The 20,564-nt window shown below is 55.8% G+C and overlaps 2 protein-coding genes across 3 annotated transcripts; one reads left to right on the forward strand and one right to left on the reverse strand.

Annotated features, from left to right (window-relative positions):
- CALU (calumenin) lies at positions 1–13,826 on the forward strand. 2 transcript variants are annotated; one of them, XM_065680127.1, is made up of 7 exons: positions 1–103; positions 3,725–3,961; positions 7,570–7,763; positions 11,215–11,381; positions 11,555–11,615; positions 12,070–12,269; positions 12,439–13,826. In XM_065680127.1, the coding sequence occupies exons 2-7, from the start codon at positions 3,741–3,743 to the stop codon at positions 12,541–12,543; spliced, it is 948 nt and encodes a 315-aa protein (XP_065536199.1). In that variant the 5' UTR covers positions 1–103; positions 3,725–3,740; the 3' UTR covers positions 12,544–13,826. The 2 variants fall into 2 exon arrangements, with proteins under 2 accessions (XP_065536199.1, XP_065536139.1); XM_065680067.1 differs by lacking the exon at positions 7,570–7,763 and adding an exon at positions 7,306–7,499 and having other exon boundaries at positions 2–103.
- An 842-nt stretch (positions 13,827–14,668) lies between these two features.
- OPN1SW (opsin 1, short wave sensitive) lies at positions 14,669–20,214 on the reverse strand. Its single transcript, XM_065664893.1, has 5 exons — positions 19,869–20,214; positions 18,822–18,990; positions 18,199–18,364; positions 16,298–16,537; positions 14,669–14,791 (listed from the first exon to the last, which is right to left on the reverse strand). The coding sequence occupies exons 1-5, from the start codon at positions 20,212–20,214 to the stop codon at positions 14,669–14,671; spliced, it is 1,044 nt and encodes a 347-aa protein (XP_065520965.1).
- Positions 20,215–20,564: the final 350 nt, after the last annotated feature.

Consider the following 20,564-nt stretch of genomic DNA (forward strand, 5'->3'; position numbering starts at 1 on the left):
GCGCGGTGTCGGGGGGTTCCGTGCGGCGTGGCGCGGCGCCTGCTTCCGGTCGGCGGGAGCGGCTGAGGCAGAGCGGGCGGCGGCGGCGGCGGCTCCGGTCACGGTGAGGGCTGCGCAGGGCCGGGAGCGGAGCGGGGCCGTGCGGGACGCGGCCCTCGGGGGCAGGCAGCGGCCGGGACCGCTCTGCGGGGCCGCTGTGTGTGTGTGTGGTGTGTGCGAGCGGTGCTGCGGGACCGGCCGCGCTGGGCCTCGGAGCGCCGCCGGGGCTCGTCGCTATGGCAACAAGGAGGGGGGGGGGGCATCGCTGTGTGACCCCCCCCGTGTTGTTCCAATCGGGACTTTGCGGGGGAGCAGCCCCGGGGGAACGAGGGGGGCCGTCCCCATCTGGCACCCCCGGCCCAGGTGCCTGATGCCGGTGTCCCCACCCAGCACCGGGATAACGGGCTGCAGAGGCGGGGGGGGCCTGACCTGCGCGAACTCGTCCCCCGCAGTCCATCACCCTCAATGGCCAACCGGGGCCGTCCGGTTCCTCCGTGAGCGCTTGGTTTGGGGTGTAAATGGGGTCTCCCCCCCCCCCCCCGTTACCTTTCAGCGCCTGATAAGCCCCGTGGGTGGCGATAAGGCCTCAGTCGGTGCCGCTGGTGACTCCACGCGCTGGTGATAGCTTATCAAAGGGACTTCCGAAGGAGCTGTGACCGGTGCAGGGCTCTGGGACCCCCCCCACCACTGTGTCCCCCCCATTGTGTCCCCTTGGCCCTTCAGTGCTGGGGCTGGTTGTAATGGGCTGTGCAGAGGTGCCCCTGGTTTACCTGGCAGCCCAGAGCCTTTCCCAGCCAAAAGAGGGGCTAATTCCCACCTTCCAGCCAGTTAGCTGGTGGGCCAGGTTTACCTGGCAGCCCAAACCCTTTCCAAGCCAAAACAGGGGCTTGGAATTCCCCAGTTCAGCCCATTGTCTGGTGATCCAGGTTTACCTGACAGCCTGACCCTCTCCCAAGCCAGACTGGCTTCTAATTCCCAAATTTCAGCCAGTTCTCTTCTCTGTAGGGTTTTATTCCATGAGGTTAGCTGGGCTTCTAGGTTTGGATCCAGGCTTCCAAAGGGATTACCACCTGTGAATCCACTTGGAATATCCCATCAAGCCCAGCATGGAATCCCAGTTTCTCCAGCAGCATCGCAGCCAAACCAGCCACAGTCCCCAGTTCCTCGGGAGACCCTGCTCCGAGGGAACACTTCCCACTGCTAATTGCTGCTTCCCACTACCCTGTGGTTTGCTGCCAAGACCCCTTTTATCTGGGAACAGGGAGAAGCGTTGCCACCATATCCCTGGCTTGTGGTTTGCTTCCCTGTGGAGTAACAAGTAACCGACCTCAAAGCCTCATTTCTTCCTAAAACTCAGAGCTCTGAGGAGAATTTGGGCTCTTGGGACTCAATCCCATTGGTGGAGCAGCACAGCTGTGAGTTGCTGATGCATAATGGGCTGGTTTATGGGGGTTTCACCATTCCAAGCACTAAGCCTGCATCTTCCACCTGCAGAGATGAGGCTCCTGCCTCCCAGCGCCGGGCATCAGGCCAGGATGTGGCTCTGAGGTCAGGTTGTCCCTTTCAACCACCTCCAGGCTGCGCCGTGTGGACGCTGGAGATAGAAATCGGGCTCTTTCCAGTATTCCAGGTCAGGCCATGCTCCAGGCCGGGCTGCTCTTGGGGTGAGCAGGAGGTTTCAGCACTGGGATGTGCTCAGAGTGAGCCAGAGCCTGGGCTGTGTGTAAATACAGATCCTGGTGGCATTCCCGAGGTCATGGCCACGCTGGATTGCATCAGAAGTGGATGGGAATTGTGGGTTTTCCATGTGGATTGAGCTTGGATCGCATCCCCTTTCCTTTACAGTCCTTCCAAGTCCCATCCAACCAGGCCTTGGACACTGCCAGGGATGGGGCAGCCGCAGCTTCTCTGTGACCCACCACCCTCATAGGGAAGATCTTCTCCCTGCTGTCCCATTTAAAGCCATTCACTGTGTCCTATCCCTACATCCAATGTCATAATCCCCCCTCTGGTGTCTCCCTGGTTGGTTCCATGTATCCTTCCTCATTCTCCTCTCAGCTCTCAACCCTCATCCCATCCCTCTCTGCTCAGCATCCTCACCTTGCTGGATGCTGTCGTGGCAATGGGATTCCTCTTGCTTTTGGGTTCTTCTCCCGGTTTCCAGCTTTCCCAACAGGAAACCTGGCCATGCTCCGGCCTCCTCAGCATTTGGCTTCTCTCCTTCACTGCCTCAGCCTGTGCAGATAAATACATCTGGATAAATCCCAGGGGATTCAGTGCACTCCTCCACCTCATCCCAAGCACAGATTAATGGGAATGACTTAAATAAAAGGAATTCCTTTGTCCTCACACTGCGAGTAACCCCTCGAGGCAGGAAACTCCTTTTATTCCATTGGAAGCACTTTTTCCCCTTTCCTGCTCCTTTCTAACCTCTATGAGTGATTTGAGCTGCGTGGACACTTAAACTTCTCATTTCCACAGGGCAAATATCATTTTAGGCAGTTTTGGGGCAGGATCACACCAGTGGAATTCTATGTGGAGAACGAGGTGGGATGGGGCACTTCAGAGGGGTTCTGTGGGCACCAGGAGGCTCTGAGACCTGTGTTACCTGTAACCAGGCGCAGTAATCTGGATTAATTCATCATTTTCCCTACAGAACTGGATTAATTTTATCGTTATGAGCATATAATATGGATTAACTCATCGTTTTGCCTGGATAACCTGGATTCATTCATCACGGTGTCCACGTAGCTGGATCAATTCACTATTCTTCCCAGTTAACCTGTGTTAATTCATCACTTTGCCCACATAACCTGAATGAATTCATCACTTTGGCTGGATAACCTGGATTCATTCCGTGTTTTTCCTACATAATCTGTGTTAGCTCATCACTTTCCCTGGATAATCCCTATTAATTCATCACTTTTTCTCCCCGTAACCTGACCTAAATAAGCATTTTGCCCAGATATCTTGTATTAAATAATCATTTTCCCATATAATCTGTATATAAATTTACCGGGCAAATCTGTAGGAATTTTGCCCACATGCCCTGGATTAATCCATCATTCTGGCTGGATTACCTGGATTCATCATTTTGCTGGCATAATCAATATTAATGAATCATTTTGCTCCCATAATCTGGATCTATTCATCATTTTTTCCTAGATAATACATATTAATTCCTCATTCTGCCTTCATAAACAGGACTAGTTCATCACTTTGCCTGGATAACCTGGATTAATCATTGTGCCCATGGAATCTCCATTAATCCATCATTTTTCCCAGATAATCTGCACTGATTTATCACTTTGTCAGGATAATCCATATTAATTCATGATTTTGCCTGGATAATCCATATTAATCCATCACTGTGCCCACATAACCTGGATTAACTCCTTTTACCTAGATAATTATGGACTAATTCCTTTTTTTTCCCCATATAACCGGGATGAAGTAATCATTTTCCCACATAACCTGGATTAATCCATCATTCTGCCAGATAACCTGGATTAATCCATCATTTTCCTGACATATCCCACAGTAACGCCTCACTTTGCGTGGAAAACCTGGATGAACTCTACTTTTCCCACTCATCCTGCACCAACCCCTCATCTCTGCCCATTCTGGTGCCAGAATCCCCCTTTATCCTCCCTTAGTCACCTCCTGGATCTTCCCTGTCCCGCAGGTGCCTCGGAGCCACCATGAGCATCCCTCAGCTCCTGCTGTGCCTGTCTCTGTCCATGCTCTGCATCTCCTCCAAGCCCACGGAGAAGAAGGACCGAGTCCACCACGAGCCCCAGCTCAGCGACAAGGTCCACGACGATGCCCAGAGCTTCGACTACGACCACGACGCCTTCCTGGGTGCTGATGAGGCCAAGACCTTCGACCAGCTCACGCCGGAGGAGAGCAAGGAGAGGCTGGGGTAAGGCCACGTTGGGAAGGAACCGATCCAGCATGGATCACCGGGGCCATGACCCTCACCTTGGCCTTCACCTCTGTCTTTCTGCACCTTGAGCTGTCTCAGGTAGACCCATTGAAGCATCGTTTTATCACGCGTGGTGGTGAGCTCTCCGCTGGAGATGTTGGGCTTGGCCTTCAAGGTCAATTTGACTCATCCCAACCGCTCCCACTTGCTCCTAACCCCCCATCCCGTAGGAATTGCACGTGGAATGAAGCGTCTCCCACATTGCCGTACTCCAGATGACCTCGCAGGGCTCCAGTTACCACTGGAAGGCCCGTGAGATTCCTGTGTGTTGTTATTCCCACTTGGGAAGCAGCTGGAGAGCCACAAGTCCGGGAAAACAGGCAATCCCTTGAAAACTGACTTCTCCTCCAGTGTTTTTTTCCCCCCTTCCCACCTGCAGCCATCAGCAGCGGGGGTTATTGGAGACTCCCAGCTCCAGCCCTGGCAAATCCCTGGATCCACAGCACTACAACCTCCTCCTTTGTGCTCCCGACAGCAGCTGCTCTCCCAGTTGTTCCCAATGGGCTTAGGAAAGCTTAAACCTTTGGAAAAGGCTTGGCTTTGTGGTGGGATGTTCCTCACCGTGTCAGGCTGAAGGTCTTGGTTTGTCACCGTCCAAACTGCCCATTAACCCTCCAGCTTTGCCTGGTTTCCCTCTGTTTTCCCTGTTTTTTTCCTATGGTTTGGCTTGGAAGTGGCCTTAAAGCTCATCTAATTCCAACCGTGGATTTGCCAGGCAAAATCTGAGCATTCCCATGTGCTCTTAACACCCATATGGACCATCCAGGCTGCCGGCCCCTGATAAAGGTGTGGCAAAGCCAATGCTGCCTCCTATAAAAGAGGCTTTTCCAGAGGCTGGAATGGGAATTTCCCCCCCACCCTGAGGCTCTAAACTGGGAAAACCCCTTTGGATCCGTCCATATCAGCCAAGCAACTTCAAAATTGGCAATCCAGGTGTTTTTTTACAAGGAAAACAGCTTGGAAAGAAGCTCTCCCTCCCCCTAAAAGCCGGAGCGGATGCAAAAGGGCAACATGTAGCTCTGGGATATAGGGATACACTGGGAATTCCCCCCCCCACCTCGGATTGTTTTCCTGACCCCGAGGCTGTGTTCCCGGCTCCACGCTTTGTAATTCCATTGTTCTGCTGAGTTATCTCCTGGAACAAGCTGGCAGTTGGGAGCTGCCTCAGACTTTCCACTTGGAATGTTTTGATGGCGCCGTGGCTTTAAGGCTGGGGGAAGGACCTGGTTTTCCAGGCTCCTTTCACTGTGGCTCTTTTCCCTGTTTCTTGAGGTCATTGGGATTTCAGAGCAGCGTTCCCGTGCTCTGGTTGTTCCTTAAAAGCTTCGGGATCAAGGGAACGCTCTGGGAATGCTCCGAGTTTCCCAGTGATAGCGCAGAGCGCACGGATCCTCTTCCTTCCTTCCAGCTGCCTGCCCTGCAGAGCAGCTGCTGCCACCCCCTCCCTCCGTGACCAAAGCGCCAGAGGACGGGATTATTTTACCTAAAACTCATGGATTTGGTGGCTCCTGCCCTGGGAAACCGGCCTGGGAACGTCGGGCTTGGGCACGAAGCCGCTAGACCAGCTCGAAGGCTGGTTCTGCTCCAACGTATCCTTGTCCCGGTGCCCAGCAGCCCTTTGTGTTGCAGCTGGGAGCTGTGGTCCCGTCATTCCTGGCCAGAATTCCCACAAAAAGTGGGCTTATGTGGTATCTGCCCCTGTCCCAACCTCCTGGTGTAGCCTCCGCTCTGTCACCTCCTGCTGCTGCCACCACGCGCTTTGGTATCACAGAAACCACCATGGCTCTGATTTAACACTGAGAAGCAGCTGGGGGAAATTCCCCAGGGATTCCAGTCCTCAGAGCCCATTGTGGGGTATTCCAGGGAAGGATGATGCCCACCAGCCAGGAATAATGTGTTTTAAGGTGGTTCTGGCGTCCAAAACATGGTGCATGGTCATCAAACTGGTTAAATTGAGCGTAAAGACTTCTCCAAGCAGCCCAAACATCTTTAATGATTTTATCCCAGTTATCCACCTTTTGGGAATGCCCTTTGGGCCGTCTGTGGGCTTTGCTTTGTGAGATAAGGACACTTTGGAGCTCTCATCCCTGGGCTTCAGCATCCAGTGCTGTGATGTGTTGTGCTGGCCCTGTGCCCTACAGACCCCACGGCTGCTCCTAGGAGTAAACCATGAGGAATGGTGAGGCTGAAGCAACCCCTCTCCCCCCTCCTGGCCCGTGTGCATCTGCCTATGGATCCACATTCCTCCCTCACAGCTGCTGCTATAAATAACAGCGGCCCTGTGCCAGCAGCTCCGGTTTCTGCCTCGGGATAAACGGGATTGGACCTGGATGTGTCCCACCAGTGCCCTGGGAGGGTGTGCTCAGCCCCAGAGACAGCCTTTGTGTTCCTTCCCAGTTTAGACTCACAGAATGGTTTGGGTTGGAAGGGACCTTAAAGCTCCTCCAGTTCCAACCCCTGCCATGGGCAGGGACCCCTTCCACTGGAGCAGCTTGCTCCAAGCCCCTGTGTCCAACCTGGCCTTGAGCACTGCCAGGGATGGGGCAGCCACAGCTTCTCTGGGCACCCTGTGCCAGCGCCTCAGCACCCTCACAGGGAAGAGCTTCTGCCTAAGAGCTCAGCTCAGTCTCCCTTCAGGCAGGTTCAAGCCATTCCCCTTGGCCTGTCCCTACAGGCCCTTGTCCCAAGCCCCTCTCCAGGTTTCCTGCAGCCCCTTTAGGCACTGGAGCTGCTCTAAGGTCTCCCCTTCAGGAGCCTTCTCTTCTCCAGGCTGCCCCAGCCCAGCTCTCTCAGCCTGGCTCCAGAGCAGAGCTGCTCCAGCCCTCGCAGCATCTCCATGGCCTCCTCTGGCCTCTCTCCAGCAGCTCCACGTCCCTCTTGTGCTGCTGCCCCAGAGCTGGATCAGGACTGCAGGGGGGTCTCCCCAGAGCGCAGCAGAGGGGCAGGATCCCCTCCCTGAGCTGCTGCTCACACTCTGGGGGTGCAGCACACGATGGGTTCTATTGAGGTTCTCATGCACTAACACCCCCAGGTGTAAGCAGATTCATTTCCCAAGGTCTAAGGAGCAAACATTCCGCCCTAAACCACCTCATTCCCAAAGAGCACAACTCCTGATGTGCTCAGCAGTGAGCAACGGGGGTTCCACCACCTCAGCCACCCCTTAGTTGTACAGACAAGTTGTCCGTATGGTCACTGGGATGAACCACCTTGGCCTGTCCATATAGACCCAACCCCTTCATTTCCTTTAACTTGTGCTGGATTTTTCTCTGCGTTCCCCACAGAAAGATTGTAAGTAAGATAGATGAAGACAAGGACGGGTTTGTAACGGTGGAGGAGCTCAAAGCCTGGATTAAGTTTGCCCAAAAACGGTGGATCTACGAGGACGTAGAGCGGCAGTGGAAGGGGCACGACCTCAATGAGGACGGCCTTATTTCATGGGAGGAGTATAAAAATGCCACCTACGGCTACATCTTAGGTAGGTTCCTACTCATGGGATACAACCTGTATGGAGCCGGCGCTTGAAACTTGCTGTTTTGTTTTTGTAGAGTGATTGTAGCTAAAATAGACACGGATAAGGATGGGTTTGTGACCGAGGGGGAGCTCAAAGCCTGGATTAAGAAGGCCCAGAAGAAATACGTGTATGACAGTGTGGAACGGCAGTGGCAGGAGTTTGACATGAACCAAGATGGATTTATCTCCTGGGATGAGTACAGGAACGTGACGTATGGCACGTACCTCGGTAAGGGACGAGGTGGCCCCGGCTGGTGGTGGGCTCGAATCAATAAAGCAGAGGTATGAGGAGCTCCAGTGTCCCCCCCCCCCCCAAACTCCAAATTGACCTTCTGGTGGCATTAATCAAAGGGAAAAGTAAAGATGGGGGGGGAAACCACCCCCAAAGTGAAGCTGGGCATCAGCACGTGGCTCTAACTCTGCTTTATTGATGTGCTTCACTATGGAATGGAGCTCAACGCTCAGTTGGGGGCAAGGCCCTTGTGGAGTGCTTCTTGGCATGGAATTATGTAAGCAGAGAATGGTTTGGGTTGGAAGGGACCTGAAAGCTCCTCCAGCTCCAACCCCTGCCACGGGCAGGGACCCCTTCCACTAGAGCAGCTTGCTCCAAGCCCCTGTGTCCAACCTGGCCTTGGACACTGCCAGGGATGGGGCAGCCGGAGTTCAAACCATTCTGTGTCCCACCACCCTCATAGGGAAGAGCTCCCTAAGATCCCATCTAAATTCTACCTTCTTGCTTCTGAATTTCAAGCTCCTGGTGGCATTTAGCCCCTGCAGAGAGACACCAAGTAACCCCGGGCTGTAGAAGCCTCTTTTTGGGTGTCTCCACCTAAATCGTTGGATGATCTTTAGCAAAGAGTCTTCTCCTTGTGCATGTCTCCCTCCTTCCCCTTATCGAGGGGGTATCCCCCTATCTATTCCCCTTATCCACAGAGCTTGTAGGCTTTGCCACCCAAGTCAGGTCAGGAGCCCCCATGAGGACTTAAACCACCCTGAGGAGTGAAGTAAGAAGAAGCTCTTCGGGGGTTAAGACACGAAGAAGCTCTCCCAGCTCCTCTGCCAGTTGTTCCTGCCTCTTGGAACGCTGACATATATGGTGTGATGAGCTCCAGCTTGAGAGCATGAGATAAGGTTTTCATTGACTAAATATTGCCAAAGATGGTCAAATGCTCTGCAGGACCTATGGAGGCCCTTGCCTCATCCATCATCCTTGTTTCTGGGCTCCTTTGGAAGGAACTGGGGGGAAGGTTGAGGTTTGGCTGGAGAAATGAGCCCCCCAAAACCCCACCACGTCTCACTGAGCTCCTCAGGGCTGGGACAGCTTCTCTTACCCATTAGTTGGGTGGTGTTGTGAAGCTCAAGAGAAGGTCTGGCCTATCTCCTCCTCTAAATCCAGGCTTCAAGCAGGAGGAAAGGTCCTAGGATGGTTTCATTGTGCTTTCCGGGGTCCATGCAGTGGGATTTGTGAGATGGGGGTGTAGAATCCTTCATGAACCCCACCTTAAGGGGTTAAACCCCCTTAGTGAGGAGAACCTCAATGAGGAAACCAGTTCTTAAGCTTCAATAGCAAGAGAGGGGAGTGCCTCAGCCCCGCCACGGACAGCGTGTCCTAAAGGTGCCACCAGGGCCTGGTGCCTGCTGCCAAGTGCCCTTGGCACATGCTCATCAAGCTGCTCCCACATATTTTATCCGTGTGGAACACAGGGAGCATCCCGATCCCCCCATTCTCCTGCCTAATGCCACGCTTCCACGCTCCTTGTATCAGCTGGAATCGCTTTTCCGCCTCTCCTCTCTGCTGGAGCAGTTCTCCAGCACAAAGCTCTCCCCTCCCTGCTCCCCTCTCCACCCGGAGCGGCGTTGGAAATGCCTCTGGAAATACCTCGGGAGAGTTGAGAGGCGGCCAAGAGGCCTCTGATCCCGGCCTGGAGTGAGCACATCCCAGTCCCGGCGCGTGGGAGCCGAGGCACCTCCCTCTCTGCTGCTCTGCTGAGGGTTGCAGGAATGCCGGCCTTTTGTCATCCTGGAGCAATGCTTTTGGGTGGATTTGGGATGGTTTTAGTCACCCGCTGTCGGGATGAAGCAGCTCAGAGCAAGTTGGTGCCAGGTTTCAATCCATTCCCAAGCATCCAAAGCCTTGTGGTGAATAAAATGTGATGCTGAAGTGAAAAGAGTCCCAAAGCTTCCATCTGGGAGTGAAACTCCTTTTAAAACTTCCTGAAAATAGGAATTCTAATAATAATAACACATATTTTTCCCTCTTTCAGCCCCCCCAGACTCTCACTGCTGGCTGCTAAACCGCAAATATCCATTTCTCCTATAAAACTGGAGCTTGTGGAATTGCTCCAGTCATTCCCTGGCTCTCAGTCCCTCCACCTGCCCTGAAAGACATTTTCCTTATGCCACCAGGGTCAGAGGGACTAAAATTCCAAGTATCTGGGGGCAGCTTAAACCCCAGATCCAGTGAAACCAGCATCTTGCTCTCTTCCCAGTTTAAACTCGATCCAATCCTATGGTTTTCCTTTGTTCTTGGGGTGAAACCCCAGGCATACAATAGGAAACATGAGGTTTAATTGTGCTTTAGAGCAGCTGAATCCTCCCTTTTGTCCTGGATGCAAACAGGGAAGGGTCTGAGCCTTATCTTAGTCCAGGCCTTGGCTCTTGCTTAGCTTCACCTTCGGCTCCAGCCTCTTCCATCCCTCTTTTCCCTATAGGCTTCCCAAACAAAGCTGCTGCCGGTATCCCGTTGTCGTTGTGGCTATATCGGGTGTCCATATGTGCCCAGCTATTCCCGCTGTGGGTGATGGATCCCGGGCTTTGGAGCAATATCCCCTTACACATTCTGCTCCAGAAATAGCCTGGGCTGAGCTGCTGGGCCCGTGACGGCCAAAATAACCCCCCCCACTCCTGGCTCCCTGGGTCCAGAGGGCATTTGGGAATGCTGCTCCCAGCAGCTCCTGCTGGGGCTGGTGCAGGAGGGATGTGGTAGCTGCTGGTAGATAAGAGTGAGGCTGCTGTGGACAAGGGTTAGGAGGGTGGGGTTGGGTCGAGGGGGTTGAAGTGGGAATGTTGGGGTTGGAATTGAGTGGAGGATGTTGGGGTTGAGGTTGGCGTTCAGAGGAGGACGTTGAGGATGTTGGGGTTGGGCTGAGAAGATTGGGTTGGAGATGTTGGGGTTGAGGTTGGGGCTCGTTGAGGATATTGGGGTAGAGATTGAGTTGAGGATGCTAGGTTGAGGAGGTTGAGTTGGAGATGTTGGGGTTGGATTGAGAAGGTTGACTTGAGGATGCTGAGGTTGGGGCTCAGTGGAGGACATTGAGGATATTGAGGTTGAGTTGAGGGTGTTAAGATTGCGTTGAGGATGTTGGGGTTGGGTTGAGAAGGTTCAGTTGGAGATGGTGGGATTGAGGTTGGGGTTGGGTTGAGACAGTTGAGTTGAGGATGTTGAGGTTGGGGTTCAGTGGAGGACATTGAGACACTGGGATTGAGTTGAGGTTGAGGGAGTTGAATTGAGGAGCTTGAGGTTGCATTGAAGAGGTCGAGGTTGGGTTGAGGAGCATTGAGGATGTTGGAGTTGCATTGAGGAGCCTCAGGTCATGCTGCTGATACTGTGTTGCGCTTCTGATGCCCATGAGCCACCTCCCCCTGCCCAAGCTGACCCCTGGCTCCTTTCTTCCCCTCAGATGACCCGGACCCTGACGATGGCTTCAACTACAAGCAGATGATGGTGCGGGATGAGCGGCGCTTCAAGCTGGCCGACAAGGACGGGGACCTGACGGCCACCAAGGAGGAGTTCACGGCCTTCCTGCACCCCGAGGAGTACGACTACATGAAGGACATCGTTGTGCAGGTGGGTGGCCTCATCCTGCTCGTGCTGAGCGAGCAGATGGAGAAGGTTGGGTGGGCACCAAGAAGTGGCCTGTGGTAAGATCCTGGGTGCTGGGGGGTTTTGGACATCCTGAGGCTGGATCAGTGCTGGGAAAGGAAGGGGATTCCATAGGCCCCACCATCATCTCCTTGCAGGAAACCATGGAGGACATAGACAAGAATGGAGATGGTTTCATTGACCTGGAGGAGTACATAGGTGAGATGTCACTGTGTCCCTTCCTTGCTTCATCCAGCCTGGAATTTGCTGCTGGAATGTGCTGTCCCATCCCTCCCCCCCTTGGAATTTTATCTCTCTTGACCTCCTGACTTTAGACCTTGCTTTGACCTCGTGGTGGGATTCCTGTGTTATATCCTGGTGCTGGGGGCTCGGGGTGGGAAAAGCAGCTCCCACATCCCGGAGGGATGGGTGTATCTGCCCAAAACTTGGGAATTATCCGCGGTGGGGGGCTGCTAACTCCAAAGTCCATCAGTAGAAATGCTGGTTTCCTCTCCACGTGGATTTGGAGGGGGATTTAGGGATATAAAGTGAATCCTTGAAGGTGGAAAGGGGCATCTTGTCAACATGTCCATCAACGGAGGCATCTCAGCGGTGGTTCTTCCCTTGGGAAGAGATGCTGGAATGGCGTCCAAGCAGATACTGTGTCCTATAGGTGACATGTACAGCCACGACGGCGATGCCGACGAACCCGAGTGGGTGAAAACAGAACGGGAGCAGTTTGTGGAATTCCGGGATAAGAACCACGACGGCAAAATGGACAAAGAGGAAACCAAAGACTGGATCCTCCCTTCCGATTACGACCACGCCGAGGCGGAAGCGCGGCACCTTGTCTACGAATCCGACCAGAACAAGGTGGGAATGGCCCCGTGGCGTGGGGAGGACACGTGGGTGTCCCACCAGGGTTGTGCTGAGCATCCGTGGAGGGGTTGAGTTGGGTTTGGTAGACCAAAAGAAGGGAAAACCGTGGGGAAATGGGATGTGATGGAGGGCTGAGGATGGGAATATCCCTCTTTCCCTGCAGGATGGCAAATTGACCAAGGAGGAGATCGTGGAGAAGTACGACCTGTTCGTGGGGAGCCAGGCCACGGACTTCGGGGAGGCCTTGGTGAGACACGACGAGTTCTGAGCCTGGAGCCATTCCCACATAATTTATTGCTTCCAATTCCTGGGATTTGATGGTCGGAAACATTTGGGGGCTCCCGAGCCCAGTGGGGTCAGGCACTGAGGTGCAATGTCGCCAACGAAACCCTCTCTTCCCGTCCTCTTTCCATCTCCTCCTTCCTTCCCGAAGGGATGGGGAGATGCCGTTGGGAGACCCAACGCTTCTTAACGGCGCTTTTGGGGTTCAGTTGGGGGGGTTTTGGGGGGGTGTTTTTTTTAGATTGACTCATTCTCTGGTGGTTTGAGCCGCGTCTCCTGGGTTTTATACTCGGAGGGTTCCGTGTGACGTGAAGGAACTTCTCCTCTTCCTCCTCCTCCTCCTCCTCCTCCTCCCAAGAAGCCACCTCCTGGCTTCCCCTTCACCCACCCTCGCTCTTGGCCTTTCCTCCTTGGGGTGGACTGCAGCAAACTCAACCGATCAAGACCCAAGTAATTGACTTTACTAAGCCCAAAATCCATTGAACGTGATGGAAACCCAGCACTAAACCAGAGCTGGAGTAGAGCTGGGATTGGGATAGACCCGGTTTGGCCATCCCAACCGCTCTTGTCCTGCTGGAAGAGCTGGAACCACCAAACCCCCTCTCCATTGGCCTCAGTTGGCCATCACCGTGTCCTCCAGTCATTAATGGGCCTGTTAATGAACCACCAATGTGGTGGGGGCTTCTTGTCGCCCATCCAAGTGTTTTCTCTCTTTTCCACCCCGGAATGTCGCTCCAAGTGCCTTTAATCCAGCCAAACACCCCCATTCCGAGGAGGAACGGCCCAGCCAGGGCAGGATGATGATGATTAATAATGTTAATATTATCCATAATTCCCTTGTTTTTAAACCACGTGGATCCGGGAGTGTCATGATTCCATCCTGGCACCAACTGGCATCAACATGGATCCGACTCTGGTTGAGAGGTTGGTGCTGGTCACTGGTTGAGGGGGTGTATGGAAAATCCACCCGGATTCTGCCCTCAATCCCACTCCAGGGGTTAAACCACCAACCACAGGGATAGGTGCTCTTCCCGGTTGGATGTGGATAGAGCTCAGTGGTGGATCCAACGATCCCAATCTGGGATTTGGCTCCAACTTCCTCTTCCCAAATGGATTTGCAACTGGGAGCAGCATTAACGACTCCAAACACTAATTCCCTTCCCGAATTCCCGTCCCTTCATCCCACTGTGTTTATTCCCTGGGTGTTTGTTGGGATGGGTTCAGTTGTGTCCAACTGTGGCTCAATAAATCCCGGTTCCATCCACCCCATGCTGCCTCCTGATGGAATTCCTTTGGCTTTATCCCAGAATCAGGCCCTGGAGGGGTGCCCTCCCCTCGGCTCGCCTGGAGCGGGATGGGCTCCAATGGCATCGCTTCCCACCCCCACCAGGAGCTGGGATATGGGGATCCTGAGACCATGGGGGAATGTGTGGGGCTGGGGGCACCCTGCCCATTGGTTCCCGGCCCTGTGGATGGAATCCAGCCCCATGGATGAGCTCCCAGCACCACCCCAGCCCCATGGATGCAATTCAACCCCACACTAGCCCTATGGATGGAATCCAGCACCACCCCAGCCCCACGGATGCAGTTCAACCTCACACCATCCCTATGAATGGGATCCAGTCTTGCCCCAGCCGCATGGATGTGGGGCTCAGAACCACAGCCCCATGGATGAGGCCCCAGCTTCCCCCCAACCCTGTGGATGGGATCCATCCTTGCCCCAGTCTCATGCTGGGATCCAGCCCAGCCCCATGTGTGTGGGGGGCTCAGCAGCACCCCAGCCTCATAGATGAGATCCAGAAGCACTCCAGCCCCATGGATGAGGGGTCCAGAAGCAGCTCAACCACATGGATGGATGGTGGACACCATCCCGCATCCCTGCCTGTGTGTCCTGGGCAGGCCAATGGTGCCGAGCCCCACAGTGACACCTCCATGGGGCACAGCACTGTGGGGCTGAGCCCCACACATGGTCCCCCCATCTCCACCCCATTGTGGGGCCACAGAAGCTCCTCATTGAACTGGGACCAGGGTGGTGCTTTATTGTTCCACCAACACCTACATCCCAGGGTGGCCCCAGCCCCATAGCAGGGGGGGCTGTGGCTGGCGGCTCCTCAGCTGGGGCTGACCTGGCTGGAGGACACGGAGGAGACCTCTGTCCTCTGGGCAGAGCTGGACATGTCCGAGTCATCCGTCATGGGCTTGCCACAGACCATCTCCATGATGCAGCCACGGAACTGCGGGGGGAATGGAGGGGATCAGCCCCATGGTCCCCATCCCTGGCACCATCTTCCACCCCTTTGGTGGCACCTTGGCCCCATCTCCTGGCTCTGAGGACGTGGAGATGGCCTGGCCATGCCCAAGTGTCCCTCATGCCCATCCCAAGGTGTTCACGGCTCCCGCTCCATGGGCATCCCTGCGTTATCCTTGTCCCCAGGGGCATCCCAGGGTGTCCCCGGTGCCTGGGTGCTCCTGCATGGCCTCAGTCCCTGTGTGTCCCTGGTCTCCATGGGCATCCCTGGGTGATCCTGCTCCACAAATGTCCCCAGCATTCCTGGTCCGTGGATGTCTTTCAGTACCCCAGTGTGTCCCCATTGCCCTGGTGTCCTGGGATGTCCCCGTTGCCCTGGTGTCTTTGGCCATACTTGGGCACCCAGGGGTGTCCCCATCATCGTTATGTCCCATGGTGTCTCTGGTCCTCAAATGTTCTTGAGCTATTGGATGTCTCCATCAAACCCATGGTGGCCCCATTGTTGGTGTGCCTTTTGGTGTCCCCATTGCCCTGGTGTCCTGGGGTGTCCCTTGTCTCCAGATGTCTTTGAGCACCCCAATGTGTCCCCATTGCCCTGATGTCCCTGGGTGTCCCCATCACCCAGCTTTCCTTGCATGTCCCCATCATCCTTATGTTCCCATCATATCCCATGATGTCCCTCATCCCCAGATATTCGTGAGCGGATGTCCCCATCATCCGTGTACCCCATGGTGTCCCCAATGTCCATGTGTCCCCATCATCTGTGTATCCCATGATGTTCCCATTGGATGGATGGAGGTAGGAGGGATGGAGGTGGGATGGATGAATACAGGATGGATGGATGTGGGATGGATGCGGGTGTCGGTGCCTGGTTGCATGTGTGACGGATGGATACGAGGTGAATACGGGATGGATGGGTATGGGAAAGATACGGGATGGATGGATGCAGGATAGACGCAGGTGTTGGTGCCAGGGTGCAGGTGGATGGATGGAGGTGGGATAGATGCCGGATGGATGGATATGGGATGGATAGAGGTAGGATGGATGCAGGGTGGATATGGGATGAATGGGGGTGGTCCCCATGGGTGTCAGTGCCCAAGTGCAGGTGGGATGGATGAACACAGGATGGATGGATACTGAACGGATGGATGGATGTGGGATGTTTGCGGGTGTCAGTGCCTGGTTGCAAGTGGGACGGATGGATACGAGATGAATACGGGATGGATGGATATGGGACAGATAAGGGATGGATGGATGCAGGTCACACAGGTGTTAGGTGACACAGGACAGACACATCCATCACGCTCCAGGGTGTCCTGGGGTGTCTCTGGCTGCCAGATGCCCTTGGGTGCCCTGGGGTGTCCCCATTGCCCTTGTGTCCCATGGTGTCCCCATTTTCCATGTGTCTTGTGCTGCCCCCACCACCCGGGTTTCCCTGCACGTCCCTGGACGTCCCGGCTGCGCCCCGTGGTGTCCGGTCCCCGGGTGTCACCTGTTTGTTCATGAAGCAGTAGATGATGGGGTTGTAGACGCAGGAGCTCTTGGAGAAGAAGGCGGGGATGGTGACGAGGCGCAGGTCGATGCCGTGCTCGCGGTTGTTCACCATGTACATGGCCAGGGCCGCGTAGGGCACGTAGCAGAGGCAGAAGGACCCCACCATCACCACCACCATGCGCGACACCTCCCGCTCCGCCTTCTGCGTCGTGGCCGACTCCTGCTGCTGTGCCGCCACCTGCGCCGGGCACGGGGACCAACCCCATCCCGTATCCATCCATCCCGCACCTATCCCGCACCCATCCCGCATCCATCCATCCCGCACCCATCCCGCATCCATCCATTCCGCACCCATCCCGCACCCATCCCGCATCCATCCATCCCACACCCATCCCGCATCCATCCATCCCGCACCCATCCCTCATCCATGCATCCTGCACCCATCCCACATCCATCCATCCCGTACCCATCCCGCATCCATCCCGCACCCATCCCGCATCCATCCATCCCGCACCCATCCCGCATCCATCCCGCACCCATCCCGCATCCATCCATCCCACACCCATCCCACATCCATCCATCCCGCACCCATCCCGCATCCATCCATCCCGTACCCATCCCGCATCCATCCATCCCGCACTCATCCCGCATCCATCCATCCCGTACCCATCCCACATCCATCCATCCCGCACCCATCCCACATCCATCCATCCCGTACCCATCCCGCATCCATCCTGCACCCATCCCGCATCCATCCATCCCGCACCCATCCCGCATCCATCCCGCACCCATCCCGCATCCATCCATCCCACACCCATCCCACATCCATCCATCCCGCACCCATCCCGCATCCATCCATCCCGTACCCATCCCGCATCCATCCATCCCGCACTCATCCCGCATCCATCCATCCCGTACCCATCCCACATCCATCCATCCCGCACTCATCCCGCATCCATCCATCCTGTACCCATCCCCCATCCGTCCATCCTGTATCCATCCCACATCCATCCATCCATCCATCCAGTATCCATACATCCCGTATTCATCCATCCCACCTGCACCTGGGCACTGACACCCATGGGGACCACCCCCATTCATCCCATATCCACCCTGCATCCATCGTACCTCTATCCATCCCATATCCATCCGTCCATCCCATATCCATCCATCCTGCATCTATCCCACCTCCATCCATCCACCTGCACCCTGGCACCCACACCTGTGTCTATCCTGCATCCATCCATCCCATATCTGTCCCATATTCATCCATCCCGTATTCACCTCGTATCCATCCGTCCCACATGCAACCAGGCACTGACACCCGCATCCATCTCACATCCATCCATCCCACCTCCATCCATCCTACCTGCATCCATCCTACTTCCACCCAGGCACAAACACCCATGGGCACCTGTATCCATCCCACATCCATTCTGCCTCCGTCCTGCCCCATTCTGCCTCCATCTCCATCTCTCCTTCCCCACACCTCCATCTCCATCCCACCTCCCTTCCTCCCTCTGTCTCTCTCGCTACATCTCCATCCCTACATCTCTGCTGCTTCCCATCCCTCTTTCGCTCCCTCCCTCCCTCCCTTCCTTTGGCCATCTCTCCTTCCTCCCTCCATTCTTCCCTTCCTCCTTCCCTTCATCTCTCCATCTATCTTTCCATCTCTCCTTTCCCCTATTTCCACCTCCATTTCTCCATCTCTCCTTCCCCCTATTTCCACCTCCATTTCTCCATCTCTCCTTCCCTCCCTCCTACCCAGCAGCACTCTGTCTCCTCCTTTGGTCATCCCTACTTTCCTTCATCCCTCCATCTCCACCTCTGTCCCCATCCCTCCATCTCCATCCCTCCCTCCCTCCCTCCCATCCTGTCCCATCCCGGTGCAGCACTCACGGCACGCAGGGCGCTGAGCAGCTGGGAGTAGGAGAAGATGATGAGGGACAGGGGCACGATGAAGCAGAAGATGAAGAGGAACCATGTGTAGTACTCGCTGCGGTACTTGGTGCCCACCGTGTACCAGTCGGGGCCGCAGGAGCACTGCAGCCCCTCGGGCACGTACCTGTGGGCACCGCGCTCAGCACCGCACCTGGCACCCCACAGCACCCCATCGTACCCCTATGGCATCCCCATGGCACCCTATGGTATCCCTATGGCATCCCTGTGGGATCCCATGATACCCTATGGCACCCCTGTGGCATTCCCATGGAGCCCTATGGCGCCCCTATGGCACCCCATGGCGTATCTGTGTCACTCTAATGTCACCTTATGACTCCCCTGTGTCACTCCTACGTCACCCTAGTGCTACCCGTTTCACCCCATGCCACCCCATGTCACCTCATACCCCTCTGTGTCACCCCATGTCACCCTCCGTCATCCTGTGTCGCCTCCATGCGACCCCAGTGGCACTCCATGGCACCCCTCCGTCATCCTATGGCACCCTAACGTCACCCCATACCCCTCTCTATCACCCAGTGCCCCCCGTGTCCCCCCCCCCCGTTATCACCCCCATGTCCCACCTGCTCCACCCGAAGAAGGGGGGGATGGCGACGCCGATGCCGATGACCCACGTGGCCACCACGACCACGAGCGCGTGCTTGGAGGTGAAGCGGAAGTTGCCCAGGGGCTTGCAGATGACGATGTAGCGCTCGAAGGCCAGGAAGGCCAAGGACCAGCCCGTGACCAGCCCTGGGGACACCGCGGAGGGGGCTCGGACCAGCACCACAGCCACCCGGCTCGGCAGCCCCACCAGACCGTGGGGGTCAAACCAATCCATATGGGTCCAGTAGACCGTGGTGGTCAACCTTGCCTTGATCCCGGTCAGACCAACCCAACGCCTCTGAGCCCCATCAGATGATGGTGGTCACCCCTACCTACAGGCACGATCAAGTACCCACTGGCTGATCATGGTCACTTCAACTCCTGCAGGTCCAGCAGACCCCAGTGGCCAACCCTACCTTGAGCCCAATCAGACCATGGTGGTCACCCCAACTCCTATAGGTCCAGTAGACCATGGTGGTCAACCTGACCTCGAGCCCAAACAGACCATGGTGGTCACCTCAGCTCCTATAGGTCCAGTAGACCATGGTGGTCAACCTGACCTTAAGCCCAATCAGACCATGGTGGTCACCTCAACTCCTCCAGCCCTACCAGATTATAGTGGTCACCCCAACTCCTCTAGTTCCAGCAGACCATGGTGGTCAAGCCTACTTTGAGCCCCATTAGGCCATGGTGGTCACCGCAACTCCTCCAACCCACCCAGACCACGGTCAACCCTACCGTGAGCCCCACCAGACCATGCCGATCACCCCAACTCCTACAGCCCTACAAGATGATGGTGTCTAACCCAAGTCTTCCACCCCCATCAGTCCATCATGGTCACCCCACCTCCTCCAACCCTACCAGATGATGGTGGTCAACCTGTCTTCCAGCCCCCCCTAGACCCTGGTGGTCACCCCACCTCTTCCAACCCTACAAGTTGACGGCGTCCAACCCAACTCTTCCAGCCCCCAGTGGTCACCCCCACCTCCATCCCCTTATACGACCATGGCCACCCCCTCACCTACCTGCGGTGGCCCCCATGAAGCCCTCAAAGGCACAGACGTGCTTGCCGAAGACGAAATAGCCCTGCGAGCTGGAGACGAAGACGGTGAAGATGCAGAAGATGCAGGCGAGGAACCCGCAGAAGGAGATGTTCACCAGGATGTAGTTGAGCGGCTGCCTCAGCTTCTTGTACTTGATGGTGACCACCAGCACGATGGCGTTCAGGGGGGTGCCCACCATGAACACGAAGCCCATGAAGGCCGTCTGCAGGTAGAAGGCCCATGGCGGGGCGATGTGGTACTGGGGACCGTCCCAGGGGCCACCGATGGACCCGTTCTTGAACAGGTAGAACTCCTCCTCACCCGACATCGTGCTCGGGGCGGCTGAGGAGGGGGGGGGCTCGGGGGTCCCAGCCCTCCCCTTCTCATATACCCTTGTCCCAAAGCCGCTTATGGGCTGAGGGGGGGATCAAGGCTTCAGCCAGGGGCAAACTTGGGGATTAGGAGGGGCTAAGCCCGGCTCAGGTCCTAATCCCGCTCCTTAACCCGGGTTGAGGCGATTGTGGGGCTCCCGAGGGATTTTTGGGGGTAAAGGCGGAGTAAAAGAGGGATTGGGGGGGGTAAAGGGGATTTGGGGAGTAAAGGAGGGGTCTGGGACACTTACACCCCCAGAGACACAGCAGGGACCCCAAGGTGGGTGATGTTGGTCAGGGGTGGCCT

The sequence above is a fragment of the Lathamus discolor genome, chromosome 1 (genome assembly GCF_037157495.1).
Source record: "Lathamus discolor isolate bLatDis1 chromosome 1, bLatDis1.hap1, whole genome shotgun sequence".
Taxonomy (NCBI): domain Eukaryota; kingdom Metazoa; phylum Chordata; class Aves; order Psittaciformes; family Psittacidae; genus Lathamus; species Lathamus discolor.

Bases quoted from the DNA above. Each gene is read 5' to 3' on its own strand.
- CALU (XM_065680127.1), top strand. From the start codon at position 3,741: ATGAGCATCCCTCAGCTCCTGCTGTGCCTGTCTCTGTCCATGCTCTGC. The intron at 7,764-11,214 runs GTAAGGGACGAG...TCTTCCCCTCAG, and splicing joins GACGTATGGCACGTACCTCG to ATGACCCGGACCCTGACGAT. The intron at 12,270-12,438 runs GTGGGAATGGCC...CTTTCCCTGCAG, and splicing joins ACGAATCCGACCAGAACAAG to GATGGCAAATTGACCAAGGA.
- OPN1SW (XM_065664893.1), bottom strand. From the start codon at position 20,214: ATGTCGGGTGAGGAGGAGTTCTACCTGTTCAAGAACGGGTCCATCGGT. The intron at 18,365-18,821 runs GTGGGACATGGG...CGGTGCCCACAG, and splicing joins CCCTTCTTCGGGTGGAGCAG to GTACGTGCCCGAGGGGCTGC. The intron at 14,792-16,297 runs GTGACACCCGGG...TTCCCCCCGCAG, and splicing joins ACTGCTTCATGAACAAACAG to TTCCGTGGCTGCATCATGGA.